The 22,743-nt window shown below is 47.5% G+C and overlaps 1 protein-coding gene and 1 non-coding gene across 2 annotated transcripts in view; one reads left to right on the forward strand and one right to left on the reverse strand.

The window, feature by feature from the left end:
* ARHGAP35 (Rho GTPase activating protein 35) overlaps positions 1-22,743 on the forward strand; it is a 129,912-nt gene that overhangs the window by 39,079 nt on the left and 68,090 nt on the right. Inside the window, 1 exon segment of the mRNA XM_006142113.3 lies at positions 17,047-17,191. Coding sequence (XP_006142175.3) covers positions 17,047-17,191 — 145 coding nt within the window.
* Positions 6,154-6,255, reverse strand: LOC114005608 (U6 spliceosomal RNA). Its single transcript, XR_003547439.1, has one exon. It is a non-coding gene; the product is annotated as a U6 spliceosomal RNA (small nuclear RNA).

Consider the following 22,743-nt stretch of genomic DNA (forward strand, 5'->3'; position numbering starts at 1 on the left):
AGAGTGAGTAAAAGGTGAATTTGTGTTTTCCTGGCCTGGAAAATGGTGCTTTGATAGGGGTGTAGCTGCTTGGTCATCCCAACGCAGAGACGATCGGCTCCTGGAGTGAACCTCCGAACTTTGCCGCTGTGAGGAAGGCAGACCGGCGCTGTCGGGGCAGCCCCTCTGTGGGGGTTTGCTCTGATTTCCAGTGGCATGACAAAGCAATACGATGTGTATTTGAGCAAGAGAGAGGCCGGCACTCTGGTTTCAGTGGGTTACAGAAAACACTCAGGCCAGCCGGTGGTGTGGTGAAGGCGACTGGTTCTCTTGGCTTGCTGACTGCATAGTTCAAGTCCTGGATCCAGCAGCTTGAAAAACACACCAGGCACGTGTACGTGTGTGCCCAAAATCCCAAGGAGAATAGAGGAGAAGGGACAGGAGTGTGACTGCCCCCCACCTGGGGTTGGAGAATTTCTCACTTTCCTTCTCTGTCTCCCTCTCTGGCCAGCATATGCACCCTATTGCAAAAACTTTTTTTAAAAAAAGAAGAGAAAACACACTCGGTACCTCCCACGAGTCGGACAGCATGGGGAAATGGTGCGGCCCATCCATGCCCAGGCCTTGGGACCCACCTGAGGCGGCAAGACCTACACACTATGGAAAGTAGATGGCCAGCCAGGGAGGCTGTGTGGGCAGAGAGGAGGCCACGTGTAGGGTGGTTCGGGTGGTGTGGCTGTGGGAATTGGGACCTGCAGTCAGGGCAGCTCCCACTTCCTCTCTTGGACCTCGGCGTGTGATTCACCTCTCTGTGCCCTTTCTGCAGGAGGGAGCGCCTTCCCAGGGGTGCAGAGTGCAGGCCGGGGAGCCTGAGCTGCTGCACGGATTTAACTAGACCTGAGGAAGGAGGGGAAGTACAGAAGTGCTGTGAGGTGAGGGGAGGCGAACATGAAAATGTGCGTGTTGTGTTCAGAGAAAGCAGAAAACTGGTCTGGGCTGGCCAAGGGCTTGAGGGACCAGCATTGTCCCTCCCTTTTGTGTCCGCTTTAACCCTGTGTGTTACCGAGCTGCTTTCTCAGACCTTCCCCTAGCAACCGCCCTAACAAACAAAAGCGCCGCTCTGCTCCGGGTACCAGCGTGGTGTGGAGGAGATCGCTCCGCCCTTGGCTAATTTGCTAGATTGGCTCTCTACTGTACAGTCAGTCGGAGAGAGGGACTGCCAGTCGGAGAGAGGGAATCGCTTTCATTCCTGCTAATGAAAGTGCAGCCTGTGAGGCGGACTCTCATCTGGGTGCTTTTCCCAGCTGAGCCATTTAGCAACCCACCCTCATAGTGGGAGCCTTCCGCACTCAGCTGAATGAAACTGAAAACCTACGATTGCACTTCAGTGGGGTCCATGAATAGCTGCTTTGTCTGTAGAGAGTTGTTGTCGCACATGGTCTCTGTCTCCCAGTGCCATGCGCTTGCAAAGGCGAGAGCAGGATCGGCAGGGTCTTATTTTAAAGCCAGAAAACAGGCTGGGGAGCCTTGCTCCACAAAACGTGCACGCTGATTGCTGAATTTGGTGTGTTTGACCACGGATTCATAAAGAAGACATTATTGGCTATTTGCTCTTCGATCTGATATGCTCTTATTTTTGTATTAAAAAAAAAAAGCAACAAAACAGAATGATAAAGAAAATCTTTCACTCACTGTAGCTACCACATGACAAGACAACCTATTGAAAAGCTACCCAATTCAATCACGCATTGTTTGGTCTATAAGGCACCAAGGAACCAGTTTGACAGTTTGTGTCCCCCCCAGTGAATTGGCTTATTTCATCGGATTCAGTGAATCGGGTGGTTGTTGTGGCTTTATGTGGACACAGCTCTCATTTTGTGAGGCCTAGAACGGAGTTAAAGTTTCTAGTGTGAATAAAAACCAGCTGGGGAGTTGGACCGCTCTCTCCCCTGGGCGGGATGTTGGTTTTGACAGACGGACTGAATGCGGTGACATACGAGCTTAGGAAAGACCCTCTCTCTGTGCTTCAGAAAAAGCTAAGTCGCTCAGTGATGGAGTGGGCACACCACCTCGACTTGGGTTTTCTGGTTCCTCAGATTTTGTTACCTGCTAAACAGAGCGCTCTGACTACCGAGCACAAGCGCCTCTCTCTCAGGAAGGAAACATGGAATCCAGGGCACGGCGTCCAGTGAGCACCTGCTTAGTGCCTGGCACGTGCTAGGAGCCATAGACGTGGTAGTTATGGCCATCCAGTTGAGTCCGAGGATAGGGTTTTCCGTTTCTGGTTTTTATTTTGCCGGAGTGCACGTGTGTTTGCACAAAGGGGGAAGTGCAAAAGCACCCCACAGAAGAGGGCCATGCCATGCCGCAGTTACTTCTTTGTCTCTCCTTCCTTTTGCCAAGCATGTTTTTTTTTCCTTTGTTTTTAGAGAGAGATTTTTGCTATAGGGCATGTGCACTCACTGAAGAGACAGAAAGCGAGAAATCCCCCCCTCCCGGGAGAAGGCCACCCCACATCCCTTCTCCTCCATCCTCCTCTCGGGATTTTGGGCATGCACACACATGTGCCTGGTGTGGAGTTTTAAGCTGCCAGGTCCAGGACTCGAACTGCAGTCAACTACATGGGAGTCCGGTGATGGAATCATTACGCCTTCTGCTGGTTCTTCGAGCATGTTTTTTAAGCCACTATTCTGAGACTCAGACTTGGCACTTGGCCATGCCAGATCCAGTGCCTTAACCACCCCCCGACGAACTCGTTTCGGATGATAGGTCGTAAATACGGTTGTGTGCACGTGTTTGAGTATCTCTGGGGGGGGCGGTGGGGGACATGGCACCATAAGGAACTGTGTAATAAACTGGCTTAACCTAAACTGCGACACCCAGGAAGACTCCCCGAAGAAACGATGTGTAGGGCTGGGAAGTTTGAAGGGTGAGGCAGGAAATCAGTGAGGACCGGGGCTGAGGGCTACAGATGCCGTGTGAAAGGTTTTATACTTTTGTGCGCTTACTGAATACCTACTGTGTGCCAGGTATAACACTGGGCATTTCACATCCGCTCTTCATCTCTTCCTGCTAGCGGTCTTAATGAGATTTTTTTCCCCATTTTGTTTTGGAAACGAGGTAAGCTGAGGCTTTAGAGAAATTAAACCCCTTTCCCAAATTTAATGTTACAACTAAGTGGATGAAGTGATACCTGAACCCCTAGTCTTCCGGCATCCACTTCCAGTGAGTTTTTAGAGTCCAGTCTGCAAGAAAGATGGTAATGTTCAGTAGTCAAGCACACACTTTTTGGATCGCTCAATCAATTCAATTGATTTGTTCATTCAAACAAAGGACTTTAGTTATCTTTAAAAATAATAATAATAATTCCCCTACTGTCCACTAAGAACCGCCCGGTGCTGTTCATTTGTGGCTTCAGGGTCTAGTTGGGCAGAGGACAAAAAAGGCATGGAGACACTGAAATAGCAACTGGAACTTGGAGAAATTGTTTCGAACTGGTGTCACTCATTTCTCAGCTTATTTTAAGCCCAAAGAACTGCCGTAGTGTTTTCTTGGTGGTAAAAATAGACTATCTTTATCTGCCTTAGCTTACAGCACACCTGTTCTTAAAAAAAATAACAAATGACAATAGGCAACTCAAATCTGTGCTTCAAAGAACAGAGCACGCTCTGATGCCTCTCAGAGCCAGCATATTCCCCTCCACCACCTGGTGATACTGAGATGCCTTTGTGGGGACCCAAATTATTATACAGTCCTGGCCCTGGTCAGGAATCTCTTCTGCTTTCACAGGGAAGGGTCTTCTGAATGAGAGTAATCAGATAAAGACTGCTGAGCACGGCTGGGAAGCCTGGGCTCACTGGGAAGCCCAGGCCCACTGCGCACTGTGCTGCAGGCGGGGGCTCGCTGGGAAGCCCAGACCCACTGCACAGTGCGCTGCAGGCTGGGGCTCGCTGGGAAGCCCAGACCCACTGCGCACTGCACTGCAGGCTGGGGCTCTCTGGGAACCCCAGACCCGCTGCGCACTGCGCTGCACGCTGGGCATTCATAGACGTGTACCTGGTCCGGTGGGCCCTCCTGCTGGCCTAGCCTCAGCTGCTACAGCCAGAGAGTACCAGAGACTGACCTGGGTTTACTAACCTTGTGGCTTTTTGGTTTTGTTTCAAATTTGCCAACGGTTGCTTGTGCTTGGTGGAAACAGTGAAGCCGAGTGGGAAAGCACACCCCTGTGGGAATGAGCATACCAAGATCCCTTTTCCGTTTCTCCCTCTTTAGGATCCCGGACACACATGCACTCGCACCTGGCTTGTTTTTCCATTCTCTGGGTCCAGGACTCCAACCGGGAGGTCAGCCATGTGGGATCCAGCCATCTTAACCACCACGCCCCCGACTGGCCCTTCGTGGCTTCTACACTGAAAGGCTTTGGTCTCAACTTCTTCAGGCCTGCAGCGGGATGGCATACCTTCCTTTTCCCACCACTCAAGTGAGTTAGGATAACAGGAAGGCCAGGACTGAGCTCATTTCTGTTCTCGCTGAATACAGATGCCCCTAGTGGAAGTGGCTGGGTCCCATCGCTGCTTGCCAGCTTGAAGGAGGCTGTATCTAAGCCTTTACGCTTTAACCGCAAACTTAGTCTACTGGGCTAAATTCACTGTCAAATTTTTCTCTTAAACTTGGGCTTGGGTTTTTAAGCACCAGAAGGGGGAGGGAGCACCAGGTGATCAAGAATGCAGAGAGGGCGGAAGTGAGTGACTTAGTTGAAAAGATCCTTTGAAGCGCTGAGGGAAAGCTCAGCAGAATGATCGGAAGGGTGCAGCGTGCAGCGTTGGGTGTGGAGTGCGTGGAAGTGGAAGTGGTGCGGAAACGCTGCCGCAGCGTCATTTGTAGACTCTTTCGCTTTTTCTGAGACTGTCCATTGGCATTGGTCCGGGTGTGCTGCCACACAGCTCTGGAAGCCGCGTGTCAGCCTCCCGGCTCTGCTTATATTGCTTTCACTCTTGTCCCAATTCAAATGACACTGTCCTTATCCTCGGCCACATTCGTTAAAAAAAAAAAAGGAATCCAATAGCCTAGATTCTGTTTATTTCCTTTATTAGATATGTTGCCAAGCATTTGAAAGCTATACTAGATGGTGCAACTCTACCGACCATATTTCCTTATCTTAAAATATGGATAAGTGGGACCAGCAGGTGGCATAGTAGTTAAGGCACTGAACACCCCCACGTGGCCGGCCATGGTTCGAGTCCTGGACCTAGTGGCTTACTTTCTCACTTTCCCTCTTCCTCTCTCTCTGTCTCTCTCTGATCAAATGAAAATAAATGAATGAATAAATAATTTTTGAAAAAATGGGTAAGTAATTTGCTATGAAAAGCATATTCGGGGGACCAGCAGTTAGCATAATGGCTATGTCACTGGACTCCCACGTAGTCGACCGCGGTTTGCGTCCCGGACCCAGTGGCTTAAACTCATGCTGGGCGCGTGTGTGTGCGTGCCCAAGATCCCAAGAGGAGAATGGGGGAGAAGGGATTGCGGCGTGACCATCCCCCCGGGGGGCGATTTCTCACTTTCTGTCTCTATGTCTCTCTCTGTCTGTCTGGCGAGCGCACACGCCCTATAGCGAAAACCTCCCCCCCCCAAAAAAAAAAGCATATTCGAAGTTGACAGCTTAGGATCACTGAATAGCCGTACCTGCTGTTCCCGCAGAGGGCAGGGTGTTCTTTATCTGGAGGCTCTGCCAGCAAGCTAGCAGCGCTCCTTGCCGTTTCTCCTTGTTGCGGTTCGGGTTTGGGTTCGTGCTGACTTTTGACGTCTAGATCAGTTTTGTTTCCTGCAGGTGAGTTTTCTCATACCAGTGTGGTTGTGAGTTTGAGGGTACGAGGTGATGTTGTTCCCCGGGTCGGCTCTGCTGCTAGTTTGCCATGCGACTTTGGGTCCCATGGGACAGGGAGCTGGATGCTGGGCATGGCAGTGGACGTGGTACTGCGTGGCTGGCCCACAGGGACAGGGACCAGTTTGTGTCTGGAGACCTCCCTGAGGACACGTGGGCACACAGATGCCCGTGATCAGGGTTGCCCAGACTGGGGATGGATCGCGGTTTGGGGACTTGGTCATTGGTTTGCTCTTTGTCTTACTCGTGGAATAAATAGAACCCCCCCGCCACCTGTAATTATTTTATTGGAAAAACTGAAACACTTCATGAATTTACTTGTCATTCTTGCACAGGGGCCATGCTAATCTTCCTGTATTGTTCCAATTTTAGTTTGTGCTGCCAAAGCCAACGCAGTAAATATACTTTAAAAAAAATTTTTAGGAGAGATTTTTGCTATAGGGTGCACACACTTGTCTGAGAGATGGAGAGACAACAAGAAATCACCCCCCAGGGGAGATGACCATGCCACAATCCCTTCTCCTTCATTCTCCTCTCGGGATTTTGGGCACGCATGCACTCACACCCGGCATGAGTTTTAAACCACTAGGTCCAGGACTCGAACCTCAGTTGACTATGTGGAAGTCCAAGCATGTGACCATTACACCATCTGCTGGCCCCATAATTAATACACTTTTAAAAAAAAATGTAGGGGCTATCAGGTGGTGTAGTGGTTAGGGTGCTAGACTCCTACATGGCTGACCACAGTTTGAGTCTTGGACCTGGCAGCTTGGAAATCACGCCAGGTGTGTGTGCATGTGTGTCCAAAAATCCCAGCAGGAGTAGGGATTGTGGCATGGCCTCTGCTCGGAGAATGGTCTCTGACTTTCCCTCTCACTTTCTCTGTTCTTCGGCAAGCGCACGGATCCAGTGGCTAAAACCTAAAAAAACCCACGTTGATTCTTGCCTTCTAGACAGTCCAGTGGGACAGAGTGGTACATGCGCATAATGTACATAATGACTACACCTGTTCCAGGTCTGAGTGACAGGGAATTTATTAACCTGTGTTTTCTGTTTCCCCCGTGAGTACTAGCGCATTCATTTTTTAGTATGACTTCCGTTTCACGTACATTTGATGTATATTGTGGGGGTACAGCATGGTGGATTTTATTATTATTATGTTATTTGTCAGAAGGTGCATGCACTCACTGGAGAGAGACAGAGAGGGAAAGTGAGAAAGCACCCCACCTTGAGGAATGGTCATGCCACAATCCTTTCTTCAGATCTCCCTCCTTTCAGGATATTGGGCGTGCACGCACACATGCCTGGCGTGGTTTTCAAGCCTCTAGGTCCTGGACTCGAGCTGTGCGGTTGGCCATGTGAATCCAGCTGCCTAAACCCCATGCTGCAGGCTACCCTGGTACGGCTTTTAAAGCATGCTTACAGTGTATAGTAAACCAAGGATATACACGTGTTCAGCTTCATCACTGAACGTTGTGTGTACATCTGACAGTAGTTCTAGATTTTGTGTATTAAGTTGTTAGGTTTCTTACTCTGCTGTGGCACCCTGTTTTGGAGCCTCATTGTCTCATTTACAGGCATTTCATCTGGTTTTAGTTTTTGCTAGAGGGCACATATGCCCACCAGAGAGAGAGAGGAGGGAGAGAAAGTGAAGAATCACCCGTTGGGAGGATGGCCACACCACAGTCTCTCTCCTCCAGTCTTTTCTTGGGATTTTAGGCACAGACCCACGTGTACCCAGAGTGATCCCCAAGCTGCTGGATCTGGGACTTGAACCATGTAGCTGGCCATGTGGGATCCAGTGCCTCAACCTCCACACCATTTGTTGGTCCACATCTATGGTTTTATTAACGCAGTAAATATACTTTAAAAAAAATTTTTAGGAGAGATTTTTGCTATAGGGTGCACACACTTGTCTGAGAGATGGAGAGACAACAAGAAATCACCCCCCAGGGGAGATGACCATGCCACAATCCCTTCTCCTTCATTCTCCTCTCGGGATTTTGGGCACGCATGCACTCACACCCGGCATGAGTTTTAAACCACTAGGTCCAGGACTCGAACCTCAGTTGACTATGTGGAAGTCCAAGCATGTGACCATTACACCATCTGCTGGCCCCATAATTAATACACTTTTAAAAAAAAATGTAGGGGCTATCAGGTGGTGTAGTGGTTAGGGTGCTAGACTCCTACATGGCTGACCACAGTTTGAGTCTTGGACCTGGCAGCTTGGAAATCACGCCAGGTGTGTGTGCATGTGTGTCCAAAAATCCCAGCAGGAGTAGGGATTGTGGCATGGCCTCTGCTCGGAGAATGGTCTCTGACTTTCCCTCTCACTTTCTCTGTTCTTCGGCAAGCGCACGGATCCAGTGGCTAAAACCTAAAAAAACCCACGTTGATTCTTGCCTTCTAGACAGTCCAGTGGGACAGAGTGGTACATGCGCATAATGTACATAATGACTACACCTGTTCCAGGTCTGAGTGACAGGGAATTTATTAACCTGTGTTTTCTGTTTCCCCCGTGAGTACTAGCGCATTCATTTTTTAGTATGACTTCCGTTTCACGTACATTTGATGTATATTGTGGGGGTACAGCATGGTGGATTTTATTATTATTATGTTATTTGTCAGAAGGTGCATGCACTCACTGGAGAGAGACAGAGAGGGAAAGTGAGAAAGCACCCCACCTTGAGGAATGGTCATGCCACAATCCTTTCTTCAGATCTCCCTCCTTTCAGGATATTGGGCGTGCACGCACACATGCCTGGCGTGGTTTTCAAGCCTCTAGGTCCTGGACTCGAGCTGTGCGGTTGGCCATGTGAATCCAGCTGCCTAAACCCCATGCTGCAGGCTACCCTGGTACGGCTTTTAAAGCATGCTTACAGTGTATAGTAAACCAAGGATATACACGTGTTCAGCTTCATCACTGAACGTTGTGTGTACATCTGACAGTAGTTCTAGATTTTGTGTATTAAGTTGTTAGGTTTCTTACTCTGCTGTGGCACCCTGTTTTGGAGCCTCATTGTCTCATTTACAGGCATTTCATCTGGTTTTAGTTTTTGCTAGAGGGCACATATGCCCACCAGAGAGAGAGAGGAGGGAGAGAAAGTGAAGAATCACCCGTTGGGAGGATGGCCACACCACAGTCTCTCTCCTCCAGTCTTTTCTTGGGATTTTAGGCACAGACCCACGTGTACCCAGAGTGATCCCCAAGCTGCTGGATCTGGGACTTGAACCATGTAGCTGGCCATGTGGGATCCAGTGCCTCAACCTCCACACCATTTGTTGGTCCACATCTATGGTTTTATTTATTTATGTTTTTAAAATAATTTTATTTACTCATTTTTACTTATTTTATTTTGATCAGAGAGAGAGAAAGTGAGAAAGCAAGCCACCACCAGGTCCAGGACTTGAACCATGGTTGGCCATATGGGAATGTCCAGCACCTTAACCAGCACACCACCTGCTGGTCCCCTATGGTTTTATTTTTTTAAAGAATTATTTTTTATTTTATTCATCATTATTACTATTTTTAAATTTGCTACAGGGCACGTGCGTGCACTCACCAGAGAGCAAGAGAGAAAGAAGGAAAAGGGAAAAAGCAAGCCTCCAGGTCCAGGACTTGAACCCTGGTGGCCCTGTGGAAGCGCAGAGCCTTAACCGTCATGCCACCTGCCAGCCCCACATCTGTTTTTAAGCAGGGTTTATGATATGGTGCTATCAAGATACGAGCAAGCCTCTCTTGAAACTTACCTCTTCCCACTGCTGATGACAGTGTACGGAGAGATCCCCACCGCAGGGATAGTCCTTGCTGCAGCTAAATTTGAAAAAATGGAAAGGAGCGCTGGCCTATAGCACTCCGGGAAGTTCCGTGCCTGCTGCGCGCTGACTCCGGAACCTGGCTGTGGACAGGCCAGGCCAAGAGAAGGGGCCCTCCCTCCACTCTGTTATTCCTTGGCGGGCATTCTGTTGTCTTTCTTGCCTGGTGAACTTGAAGGCTGTGGAGTGGGCTTAGCCCTGGTGGGGAGCAGAGGCAGATTACAGACCCAGCTTCCTGCTCTGCCACAGTCAGGAGTTGGCCCGTATGCCCCCATTTCTAAAGGCCAGGGGGCCAGAGGCAGCTTTCGGTCACCGTTTCTCCTGAGTGTGACACTGGCGTAAACTGTTGTCACACACTTGGCCACCTGGATAGGATCAAGACTAAGAATCAGGGAACCAGCAGTTGGCATAATGGCTATGTCACTGGACTTCCATGTAGTCGACCGCAGTTCGAATCTTGGACCCGGTGGCTTAAACTCACGCCAGGCGCGTGTGCGTGCGTGCCCAAGATCCCGAGAGGAAAATGGAGGAGAAGGGATTGCAGCGTGGCCATCCCCCCTGGGGGGTGATTTCTCACTTTCTGTCTCCCTGTGTCTCTTTGTCTTCTGGTACACACATGTGCCCAGTAGCAAAAACCTCTCAAAAAAAAAAAAAAAAAGACTAAGAATCAGGTATCTTTGGGCCAGCAGGTGGGGTGGTGGTTACGGTGCTGGAGTTCCACATTTCTGACGGTCGTTCGAGTCCCAGACCTGGCAGCTTGAAAATTATGGTGGTCATGCATGCCTCTGTGCCCAAAATCTGAGGAGGAAAATGGAAAAGGGATTGCAGCGTGGCCATTGCCCTGAGGGCTGATTTCTCACTTTCTTATCACTATCTTTCTGGTGAGTGCATGCATCCTGTGGCAAAAAAAAAAAAAAGAAAAAGAAAAAAAGAAAAAAGAAAAAGAAAAATCAGGTGTTTTTGGAAGGAGATCATGTGGTACAGAGCAGTGGGCTGTGTTACCCTCAGAGAGTGTCCCTCTGAAGGATAAGGTGACAGTGGCTCAGGCTGACTCAGGCCTTTGTCAGTGGCAGCACCATTTCCTCATGGAGGCAGCTCGTGGAGGGGGAGCGTGGGTCTCTGAGCCTCTGCCTCAACTGTGAAGTGGGGCGAGGGGCCCTGCCTTGCACGGTGGGTGACCGCACTGCCCTGGACAGTGTCCTGCTGCTCCTAAGGAGTCACTGGCATTCCAGCTTTGACCTAGTCAGACGCCAGTGTTAGAGGCACGAGTGTGTAGACTATTCCAGGAACTTGGCTTCCTCTGCCCAGACGCTGTTCTCAGGACAGCCTGGTGAAGGGAGCGCCCCCCCAAAGGAAGATGGCTGCCGGGCGGTGTCGCTTCCTCCTCTCTAAGGACCTGCCGCCGAGAGTGCTCCTAGCGACTCCCTAATGAGTGACACGTCTGGCTGAGGACAGGAGACATCTGGTCAGCCACTCAGGAGAATGGCATTTCCAGCTACGAGTACTCAGTAACCCTTCAGGTGCCTGGAGAGCTGGCTGTCACACCCGCCCTGCTCGGCACGGCCCCTCACCCCCTGCCCCCGACCCTCCACGCCTTACTAGGAGGGCAAGGTTTGTCCGGTGAGAATTTCTGGACAGATGTTCGGGCACCCCAGGGAACTTCCAGTTATCTTAAGGAGGTGTTCTGGCATTCTGCAGACCCGTTAGTTTAAATCTTAAATAGAGTGAACGCATGTCATTAAGACGCTACTGCAAAAGCTTACTCTGCGTTTCTCATTCTCAAATTGAAGAGTGGAATTAGACCTTGGACTCTTACGGTGCAGAGACGTGAGCCGTTACCTAATTTAGCCTTCCATCGCTCTTGGGATCTCTCCCCCAGGACCGTCTGTAGCCCCGCAGCTATTTGAAAGTAGCCTTCTCAGTGCCCCTGTCTTCCGTTTTTCAGCTCAGAGTTCCCTGGTATTTTATCGTGAGAGGATCTTTATTACCCTTAGGAATCTTCCAGATACAGATAATCAGTGTACCTTTACTGATTTACTCAGCCACCTAGTTCTGCTTAACCCAAGAACTTTTGGGGAAAGGCTATGAACTGATGGTTAATAACATAGACTTTGCGGTCAGACAGTCCTTCCCTGGCGAGTTACTGATTTTTGTAGGACTCAGCTTCTTCTATAAAATGGCTTGGATTTGTTTTTTGATTTTGCTGTGGGGCACATGTGCTTGCCCGAGAGAGAGAGAAAGAGAAAATGGGAAAAGTGAGAAGTCACTCCCAAGGGGGTGTGTCCGTGCCACAGTTCCTCCCCCACCATTCTCCTCTCAGGATTTTGGGCCTTGCAGTCAGTCATGTGGAATCCAGCTACTTTAATCACGATGTCACCTGGTCAGCCCTAAAATGGATTTTCTTTTCTTTTTTTATTTAGGTTTTTGCTGTACGGCATGTATGCTCCCCAGAGACAGAGAGAGAGAGGAGAAAAATGAGAAATCACCCCATGGGGGCATGGCCATTCTGCAGTCCCTTCTCCATTCTCTCAGGATTTTAGGCATGTACACAAATGAGCTTTGTTTTTCAAGCTTCTGGGTCTAGGACTCAAGCTATGGAATCAGCTATGTGGGATCCAGTGCCTTAACCACCACTCTGCCTACTGCCCCTAACATGGAGCTCTTAACACCCATACCCCCATATCTGTGGTCAGTCTGCTCTGGAATATCATACATAAGAACTTAAGCAAGGGACCAGCAGTTAGCATAATGACTTTGTCACTGGACTCCCATGTAGTCAACCGCAGTTCGTGTCCCGGACCCGGTGGCTTAAAACTCACGCTGATGCGTGTGCGTGTGTGCCCAAGATCCCGAGAGGAGAATGGAGGAGAAGGGATTGTGGCGTGGCCAGAGAGGGTTTGTTGTCTTGGCCATACCCCCTGGGGGGTGATTTCTCGCTTTCTGTCTCTCTGTCCCTCTGTCTGTCTGGTGAGTGCACGCGCCCTATAGCAAAAACCTCTCCCCCCCCAAAAAAAGAACTTAAGCAAGAGTCTGGTATTCAGAAAGGATTCAATTGATGGAGGGTAAATTTTCTAGCTAACTTTGACTGTTAGAACATTCTTGGAACTTTTTTTTTTTAAGGTTTATTTCATTTTATTTATTATTATCGTTGTTGATTTTCAGTTTGACTAGAGAGAGAGAGGGAAAGTGAGAAAGCAAGCCACCAGGTCCAGATCCTGAACCGTGGTGGGCCATGTGGGCATCCAGCACCTTAACCATTATGCCACCTGCTGACCCCCTCATCTTTGGATCATCTTATTCTACTATTAGAGAAGGTAGAGAGGGGCCCGTAAGTGGCATGGTGGTTAAGGTACTGGATTCCCTCATGGCTGAGCACGGAGACCTGGAGGTTTGCTTTCTCACTTTCCCTTTCTCTCTCTCTGTCTTTCTCTGGTCAAAAAATAATAAGAAATAAAATTAAATAAATAAATGATTCTTAAAAGAAAGAAAGAAAAGCTAGGTTAGTGTGCGTGCATGTGTGCTCAGACTTCTGACAGTAGGAAGAGATAGAGAAGAGATCTCAGTGTGACCATGTCCCATTGAGGAGGGTGCTTTCTCTCTCTCCCTCTCTCTCTCTCTCTCTCTCTGGCAAGCCCACTTGTCCTCTGGGAAATTTTAAAAAAATAAATAAATAAAAAACAAGAATGGTTTCCGTGTAGCTTCCCTCTCACTTCTATGTTACACAGCCAAATGATTTATTTGGAGGCCTCAGTGTTACTGGAGACCAATGCTCTTGTTATGTGAGCTTTTTTTTCTTTTTTTTTTTTTTTTAAAGAATCACCTTATTCAACTTTATTTATCCATTAATTAATTAATTAATTTTATTTGACCTGAAAGGGACGGAGTGAGAAAAAAAGTGAGAAAGCAAACCACCAGACCTGGGACTCGAACCTCAGTCAGCCACGTGGTAGTTCAGCGCCTTTAACCACCACACCACCTGCCAGCCCATTATGTTAGATTTTGACAGGCCAATTCAATAGGATTGGGAATTGTTAAAACTTAAATGTTAGGAGATAGAAGAATGATGTTTAAATACAGATGGTCTAATTTGATTATTCAGATTCCATAGCCAGTCTTTTAAAATGTGTGAAACTAGGGCCGACAGGTGGCGTGGTGGTTAAGGTGCTGGACTCCAACATGGCTGACCACAGTTCTAGTCCTGGACCTGATGGCTTGCTTTCTCACCCTCTTGCTCTCACTCTCTCTGATCAAATTGAAGGATAATAATAAATAAAAATATTCTTTTAAAAATAAGTAAATAAATGAAACATGTGGGACTTCTGCAGAGCGCCCGCTGGACTCTACCCGGTGGCAACAGTCTAAGCACTCAGGCCCCCTCTGAATAAGCGCTCAACATTTGTTGGTGACTGCTTTGTTCAGGGTGCTGGCACTGAGATGACCCAAGTCACAGAAAGTGTCGGTCAGGATTCAAGCCCAGGACTGTCAGATTTCATAGCTTAAGTTCTTTAGTCGTACTTCATATCAGAATCCCAAGAGAGCAGAGGAGAAGGGACTGTGACGTGGCCACCCCCTCTGGGACGTGCAGTTTCTCACTTCCTCTCACTCTCGCTGTCTCCCTCCTGTGAGTGCATGTGCCCTGTGGCAAACATTTAAAAAAAAAGGATACATCATAAGTCATTCATTTGTAGGCCGGCTGGTAGCCTGGTGGTTAAGGTGGCTGGATCCCACATGACCCATTGCACAGTTTGAGTCCCCGACTCAGCAGGTGGAAACGTGGCCAAAATTTGAGAGGAAGTGGAGAAAGGATGGCAGTGTGGCCATCCCTCCTAGGGGAGGTGCCTTCTCACTTTCTCTCACCAAACGCCCTATAGCCAAAAAAATAAGTGAACACATACACACATATAAATAAATGGGCTTTTCCTTAGTTCTTCCTTACGAAGTCTGAAGCCAGAGCCTTTCTGCCTTAGACAGCCTTTAAAGGAGAGAGCAGCAGACACTTCCCCACAGCCCGAGAGGGTGTCGCGCAGGTTTTAGGAGGAGTAGGCCGGTCGCAGTGGGTTGGGACAGGCTCCATGGGCCCCAGGACCCATGCACACTGCAGTGGCCTCCACGCTGAGTCAGCAGGCGAGGAAGGCTGGGTTCGTTTTGCCTTTGGTTTGGCATTTAAAGCCCAGAAGTGGGCTTGCTCCTTCTTTGGTGTACATTTTTTCTTCTTCTTTTTTTTTTTTTCCCCACTTGTTTGCACAGGAAGTCTTCAAAGAATCTCAGACTAAACAGGAAGTGATCTGTTCCCACATAAGGGGGTAGTTAAGGAATGAGGACAGGCAGGAGAAGGAAAGGGGATGGCTGACCTGTGACCTGGCAGCCAGTTAGCTGTCTCCCCCAGTGAATTTTCTGTAGTGACCCCTACATCCTTCAGGTGCACGGGCTCTGCACTGTCCCAGTAAATCTCTAAGTTGGTCTCCTCGGCTTAGGGATGAAGCCGAACTACAGGAAGTGCTCCTGGCTCCATTTACCGTGCTCCTCTTTGCTTACCGTCGTCTTTTAGTAGGTATATTTTTTAAAGAATTATTTTATTTAACTCTATTTATTTCGGTTTGGCCAGAGAGGGACAGAGTGGAAGAGAGAAAGAGAAGTGAGAAACTAAGCCTCCACATCCGGGACTCAAACCATGGTCGACTATGTGGGAGTCCAGTGTCCTCAACCATCACGCCACCTGCTGGCCCCTTTAGTAGATATTTTAGTAGATGACCAAAATGTCAAGTGTATCCTCAGCATTAGAAATTTAGCATTCGTTAGGAGTAGGGTTTTCGCCAAATGAGCTTCAAAAGAAAAGGACTGAGTAATTTGGGAGCAGGCTATCTCAATGCATCTTGGTAAAGTAGAATATTGTAAAGTGTAAGATAAATAGCATTTGAAACTTCCTGGTATGTAACGAGTTCTCCGAAAGTTGCGGTTGCTGCTTCATGAGTATGGTGTCTTTGGGGAAAGGCTAGACCATGAATTATTATATTCATCTTGTTTGATTAGTCGGCTTTAGCTTTTCCTGATGTGTAAGCCATGGGCTAATGTATCAAAGGGGTTCTCATTTGGAGCTATCGGCTGTCGTAGAATACATGTTCTCTCTCTCTTTTTTTTTTTTTTGAAGTGGTTTTTGCTATAGGGCGCATGCGCTCGCCAGAAAGAGAGAGAGAGACAGAAAGCGAGAAATCACCTCCCCAGGGGGGATGGCCACGCCACAACCCCTTCTCCATTCTCCTCTGGGGATCTTGGGCACGCATGCACACGTGCCCAGCGTGAGTTTTAAGCCACCAGGTCTGGGATGCGACCGTGGTTGACTACGTGGGAGTCCAGCAACATAACCATTACGCCAGCTGTTGGTCCCCATTCTATCTCTTTTTTAGGAAAGGGAAAATTGCTAGTTTTTTTAGAGGTTTTTGCCATAGGGTACCTATGGTTGGGGGGTGGGGTGGGGAGAGACAGAGATATTGAGAGAGAATGTGAGAAAACAACCCCCAGGAGGGATGGCCACACTGCAGTCCCTTTTCCTCCATTCTCCTCCTGGCATCTTGGGCATGCATGTACACATGCCCAGCGTGACTTTCAAGCCATTTTCAAGTACTCAAACCATATTAGGCTATGTGGTCCAGCGACATAACCACTATGCCACCTGCTGGCCCTTTGTATCTTTTTAATATTTTAGTCATGTGGGACCAGCAAGTGGCACAGTGGTTGAGGCACTGGACTCCCACATGGCCAACCATGGTTCAAGTCCTGGACCTGGCACTTGAAACTCAGGCCAGGCATATGTACATGCATGTCCAGAATCCTGAGAGAAGAATGGAGAAGGGATTGCATCGTGGCCATTCCTTCTGGGGGGTGATTTTTTATGTTCTCTTTGTCTCTCTGGCAATCCCCCATACCCTATAGCAAAAATCTCTCTTAAAAAAATATTTTTTCGCCGTCTTTGAGTATGTCACGTGTGTTGTCTGTACAGGGTGTTTGGAAAACTTCCTGTTTGCTCCAGCGCATCCCTAAAAGAGGATGCAGATAGTCATCTTACTGTTACTTTATTAAATAAACATCGCCGGCTTCTTATAAACATCTTTGTTCTGATAATGTGGTGTCACACTCAAGGTGTGACTATGCAGCAGCTTTCTGGCATCTTGTGGGTATTTGGAGGCCAGAAGATACGAAGTTAGCGAGATGGGAAAATGGGTCTCTTTATCCTGTTAACCTCCTCCCAGCAGTTTCCCCTTTCCACGAGGGGAACTCCACTGGGAGTTCCCTCTGGAAGCCTCCCTGAGGTTGCCGCATGTCAATCCTTGCTTTCTTACTGAGCTTCCGCTTCTTTTCCTGCACAGAAACCAAAGCCCAAACCCCGGCCATCCATCACGAAGGCGACCTGGGAGAGTAACTATTTCGGAGTGCCTTTAACAACCGTCGTGACTCCAGAGAAGCCGATCCCCATTTTTATTGAAAGATGTATTGAGTACATCGAAGCCACAGGTAAGCGTTCCCTCGGAGCAGTGTCCCCAGGGTGCTTCTGAAGCCATCAGGGACTCTGGCATCAGCCGTCTGATGTGAGATGCAGGTGGGTGAGGATCTGCATAACCCTGGCCGCCGTTGGACTTTCAGAGCCTCCATTTTTATGCATTTTGAGGCTGTCCTATGGCGTTTACTAGACCTTGGCATGAGTGGAGGCAGCTCTGTCCTAGGACTGCAGCTGTGGCTAGCTGGCCACTTTTTCTGTGCCCGCCCCGCTCTAAACCCTGCCATGCGCACAGTGCCCTGTTTGCTCATTGCTTGTCTGTGGGCTGCCCCGCCAATCTGCCGGGTACTGTACTGGACACGCCACATGTTCTGGCTTAGTGAGTGAATAATGTATGTACTTCTGAAGCACTTAGCATGCCTCAGGTGCCTGGAACTCAGGTGTTGATAGAATCGCTTTTCTTGAGTGCAAGAGCAGTTAGGATGCCCGGATCTCTTCTGGTCGTGCAGCTGCATTTCAGCTCCACCGACAGCTTGGGTGTCCTCGCAAAGACAGTCTTAAACTTCCCTGCGTTGTGCTTGCAGTGACAACATTTTACTTGTGTTAAAGCCATTTCAAGCCCCCACATGTCTCTTTGTCCTCTTACTTTCATGCTGCTGTGTCCTTTGGTTTTCTCCTGGTTGCTTTCAGAACTGATGACCTTTGGGAAGGTAGGGTAACAGGCATACCCGGTGTGGATTCCTGAGTGGGAATAGTTGCTCTAGTAGGCGCAGGCCCAGCGGCGGTAGCACACAGCCAGCATCGCTGCTTGGGCGGCTGCGAGCCATACGGGAGGCCCAGGATCCGAACCTGGGCCTCCCTGAACATGCTGGCTCCATTGTGCATGCCGTCTTTCTAGCTGACTGGGAGGCTGGGCCAGGAGGGTCGCGTACAGTGAGACCCTGTCATAAAGAGCCATCCCATCCCAGTCTCTCTCTTGTCCTCTCTCTCATAAAGGGCAGAAAGGATATAGGTTTAAACTGATAGAGAAGAAGGTAGGCCTCCCCGTGTCTTCAGCCTCCCCGTGCGTTCAGCCTCCCTGTGTCCTGTAGCCTCCCCGTGTGTTCGTGTTCTGATTCTGGTGTTATCTGTAACGGTGTTGAGGGTTATGTGGTGCGGCTAGCCAGCTAGACTCAGCCAATCGTTCTCAGCACTATCATGTGAAGCTGAGTGTCAGCGTTAATATTACTTAGGATGTGTCCAGTAAGGGAAGCCCACCGGAAACTGGGCACCCCAGGGTTAAATCTCACCAGGCTCTTTGCATAATCACAGCAGACCTGCAGCCCTGTTTAGCCCAGTCTGTCCCCAAAGCCTTTCTCATTGTCCATCTTCTGACCCTGGTTTCACACCATTTCTACCTGGCGCTCTCAGACGAGGACAGAGCCAGCAGGAGGCAGCTTGAGTGGCTGAAGCCTCTCTTTGTTGCCAGGGCACTTCAGGGAGGGTATGTCATTTTCATGAGGAGATATAAAAGCCTCTTTCTCAACGTATTATTTTGAAATAATTTCCTATTTGTAGGGAAGTTACAATAATTGAAAGTTGTAACAAATTGTAAGTAATAAAAATTCCCAGTTTCCTTAAATGTTAACATTTTATCACATTTGTTTTTTTATCATTCTCTGTTTCTTTCTGTGTATCTGTTTTATCTCTTCTGTATATAAAATGTTGAAAATTGTGGATGTGGTATACCTTTACTTCTTAATACTTCCACAGAATTTCCTTAGGACAGCCCCTTAAGCAATGATCAAAAGTAAGAAATTAACATTGATCTAGTGGGAATCTATCTGTAATCCAGTCTGTTTACATTTTATTTCATCAGTTGATCCCCTAGCCAGGACCTAATCTTGGACATGTTACATTTACTTGTCAGATGTCTTCAGTCTTTTTTTTTTTTTAAGAATTGTTTGTATCATTATTATTATTATTATTATTTTAATTTGACTGGGGAGGTGGGAGTGAGGAAGTAAGCCACCGGGTCCGGGACTTTAACTGTGATCGGCCATGTGGGAGTCCAGTGCCCCCAACCGCCACGCCACTTGCTGGCCCCTCTTCAATCTTTTCTTTTTTAATTGTTGGGGATTATGTGCTCGTCACAGGGAGAAAGTGGGGGAAAGGGCGCTAAAGAGATGTCTTTTTCTTTCTCTCCGTCCAGCTAGCGCCCATCCCCTGTAGCAAAAATCTCTTTGAAAAAAGAGAGAAAATACCTCTCAGTGGAGCACCGCCACGCTACAGTCCCCTCTCTCCCATTCCTCTGCCCGGCTGGGATCTGGGGCACTCATACACACATGCCCAGTGTGTGTTTCACGTTCCTGGGGCAGAGATTTGAACCGTGAGGGCCATGCGTGATCCATGTGATCCATAGGACCAGCCCTCTTTAGTCTTGTTTAGCTCCTACCACTATACGATACTATGCTCCTCAGAATTGTATTGTACTTTGAATAATTTCTACTATTGCAATAGATGCAATTCTCTCATAGTACAGGGTAACTTGTTAAAGAAACATCCAGCTTTCACTGTTTTTAGAAACATGTTTATTTAAGTAGAATATTCATTCCAGTCATCTATTTTTTACAATTAACTGTCAACTTAGTTTAGGTACTTTTATTTCCATGATGTAAGGCTATGTTTAAAATCTCTTCTGGAATTAAACCCAGAAATATTCACGTGCACAATTTATAATACAATTTTTGAGAGCTTATAGGTCACTGAAGTCCCATCCATGAAATTCATAAGGGACACATGGGCCAGAGGTTTAGGGAAAACAAAGAAAGAAAGAAACAAACAAAAACAACCGTCCCTGAAAATCTTCCTTGGGCTTTTGGAATTTAAGCTCGAATGTCTATAACTCTGCTGCCCAGCTGTTTCTCCTCTCTGAATTCTCTTTCCAATACTGCTGGTACTATTACTTTTCCTCTTGCCTTCTCGAGCAGCCTTGAATAAAATGAAGGAAAGCAGGGGAAAATACTTCTAGTAATTAAACGGTCAGCTATTTATAAGTTTCATAACACATAGGCATATTGTATTCTAAATACATCGATAAAAGGGGGGAAATTGTGGGTTTTTTTAAACTCTATCAACAAATTCACATAGACTTTTGCTAGTACATTTTTAAGACCTCTTATTTAATAGAACTAGGTTGCATGTAACTTTTTAGTAGCATAATTAAATGAAACAAAGCAAATCCATACACTCTTATTTGCACACATCTAACTGGGAAATGAGGGAGAAATTTAATGAGAAAACAAGGCAAACATATTTATAATAATTACAGAAAAGACTTGGTAGATTTCACTACATAAAATTTATTTTTTTTAATAAAAAATGTGTAACAATGGCACCTACTCTTAAACCAATTAATTTATGAAACCTTTCTCTTTTGTCAAACACACATTGGCATTGAAACAGTTTAAAGAAATGTAATGGCTATCTACAAAAAATTACTTTTGATTGTTGTATTCACCCCATACTTTATGTGTCTACATGTTAAAAAAATGAAAATTTTCAACACTGTATATTCAGCAATTAAAAATAAGTAGTTTTCCCACTGCTATGGTTTTCACAAAGTACTTATAGTTTCAAATTAAAAAAAAAAATAACGTACTAGGATAAGTCTGCTGTGTCTTTTAACAGCATTTTTTATTTAGAATAATTAAGCAGGCATGCAAGCAACTTTTCTTGTTGTCACATACCTGTACTGAGGGAAGATTACACCCATTTGACAGAAAAATCGCAATACATATATTGCAGTAAGCTCAAAACAATGTTAAAAAGACCAGTGTGAGTGGCACACAAAAATTACTTCCTTATAAATTATTAACTGGAATTCTTTGATCATGAAGTAGGCACAAGGAGATCCAGTCCTTAGGGCTTTGCTCTCTGGAAGAACACCTGCAAATCAAGTATTACTGCAGTTAGTACTAATGTCAGAGGAAAGGCTCTGCACCTGAAGAATGGCTCCAAGTTACTGCATGTTAGCAACCCTCATAAAGCACAACAGATATTTAAAACAGTTTACATACTTCATATAAATCCACACATAATCCAAGATAAGAATTATTTCCTCTGGAGAATCTGATGAAGTCTCTCTATAACTCACAGTGATGACATTCCAACTGGGAAAGTTATGAAGATGCAGCATTACCTCTAATGCTATGAGATCCAAATGGTTAGAGGAAAATGCTCAACACCTTTTTACTGACACACTACTGTCAAAATTAACACTGGGAAGTTAAATTTTGAGGAAGAAACAAATCAAAGCTGACGATAGGCATTCCAACTATTTAAAAAGTACTTTCAATTCAAAATGAACGACTCTGAAGGAGTTGGGCAGAGGCTGTGTTAGACGCTGGCCCAGTCTTACATACTGCCACCCCCGGTGAGGTACATGTTCACTGAGCACAGAGATACTAAGCAGTAGGCGTAAGCGTCTTCCCCACCCCCCCCAAAGAATTACTTTATTTAACTTCATTCATTCATTCATTCAGAGGGACAGAGAGAGGGAGAGAAAGTGAGAAAGCAAGCCACCCTGGGACTTGAACTGCAGTCGGCCATGTGGGAGTCCAGTGCCCCCAACCGCCACGCCACTTGCTGGCCCCTCTTCAATCTTTTCTTTTTTAATTGTTGGGGATTATGTGCTCGTCACAGGGAGAAAGTGGGGGAAAGGGCGCTAAAGAGAAAATACTGGGACCAGCAGATGGGGTAATGGTTATGTTGTTGGACTCCCACGTAGCAGACCATGGTTCAAGTCCCTGGTCCAGCAGCTTAAAACTCTTGCCGGGCATATGTGCATGTGAACCCAAAATCCTGAGAGGAGAATGGAGGAGAAGGGATCGTGGCATGGCCATCTCCCCTGGGGGTTGATTTCTCACTTTCTGTGTCTATTTCTTTCTCTCCGTCCAGCTAGCGCACATCCCCTGTAGCAAAAATCTCTTTGAAAAAAGAGAGAAAATACCTCTCAGTGGAGCACCGCCACGCTACAGTCCCCTCTCTCCCATTCCTCTGCCCTGCTGGGATCTGGGGCACTCATACACACATGCCCAGTGTGTGTTTCACGTTCCTGGGGCAGAGATTTGAACCGTGAGGGCCATGCGTGATCCATGTGATCCATAGGACCAGCCCTCTTTAGTCTTGTTTAATCTGAAATCGTTTAGTCTTTTTTCCCCATGATCTTTGGTAGCTTTAGAGATTACGGCTCAGCTCTGTCTAGGGTGTCTCCCCCTGATCAGATTCCGCATTGCCCTTTGGTGGGAACACGGGGTGGTGATGCTGTGCCCTTCTTGGTGCCCACGTCAGGGGTCCTGTGACGTGACTAGTCCTGTCATTGGAGCTGTTCTCCCTGTGAAGGCCGCGTCTGCCGGGCTCCTCCACCGTCCAGCTGCTCCTTTCCCCTTCGTAATGAACCGCGTTGGCAGTTATGCAGACAGCGATGCTTGGAGACTGTATGTAGGAGGTTTCTCCTCAGTTCTAGCCTGGGCCCAAGATCGCCGTGGCTGCTCTACCTGCCCGCCGCCTCCTGCACTGCCTACTTGGT

This window comes from Tupaia chinensis, unplaced genomic scaffold, assembly GCF_000334495.1.
Source record: "Tupaia chinensis unplaced genomic scaffold, TupChi_1.0 Scaffold000067_1, whole genome shotgun sequence".
Taxonomy (NCBI): domain Eukaryota; kingdom Metazoa; phylum Chordata; class Mammalia; order Scandentia; family Tupaiidae; genus Tupaia; species Tupaia belangeri.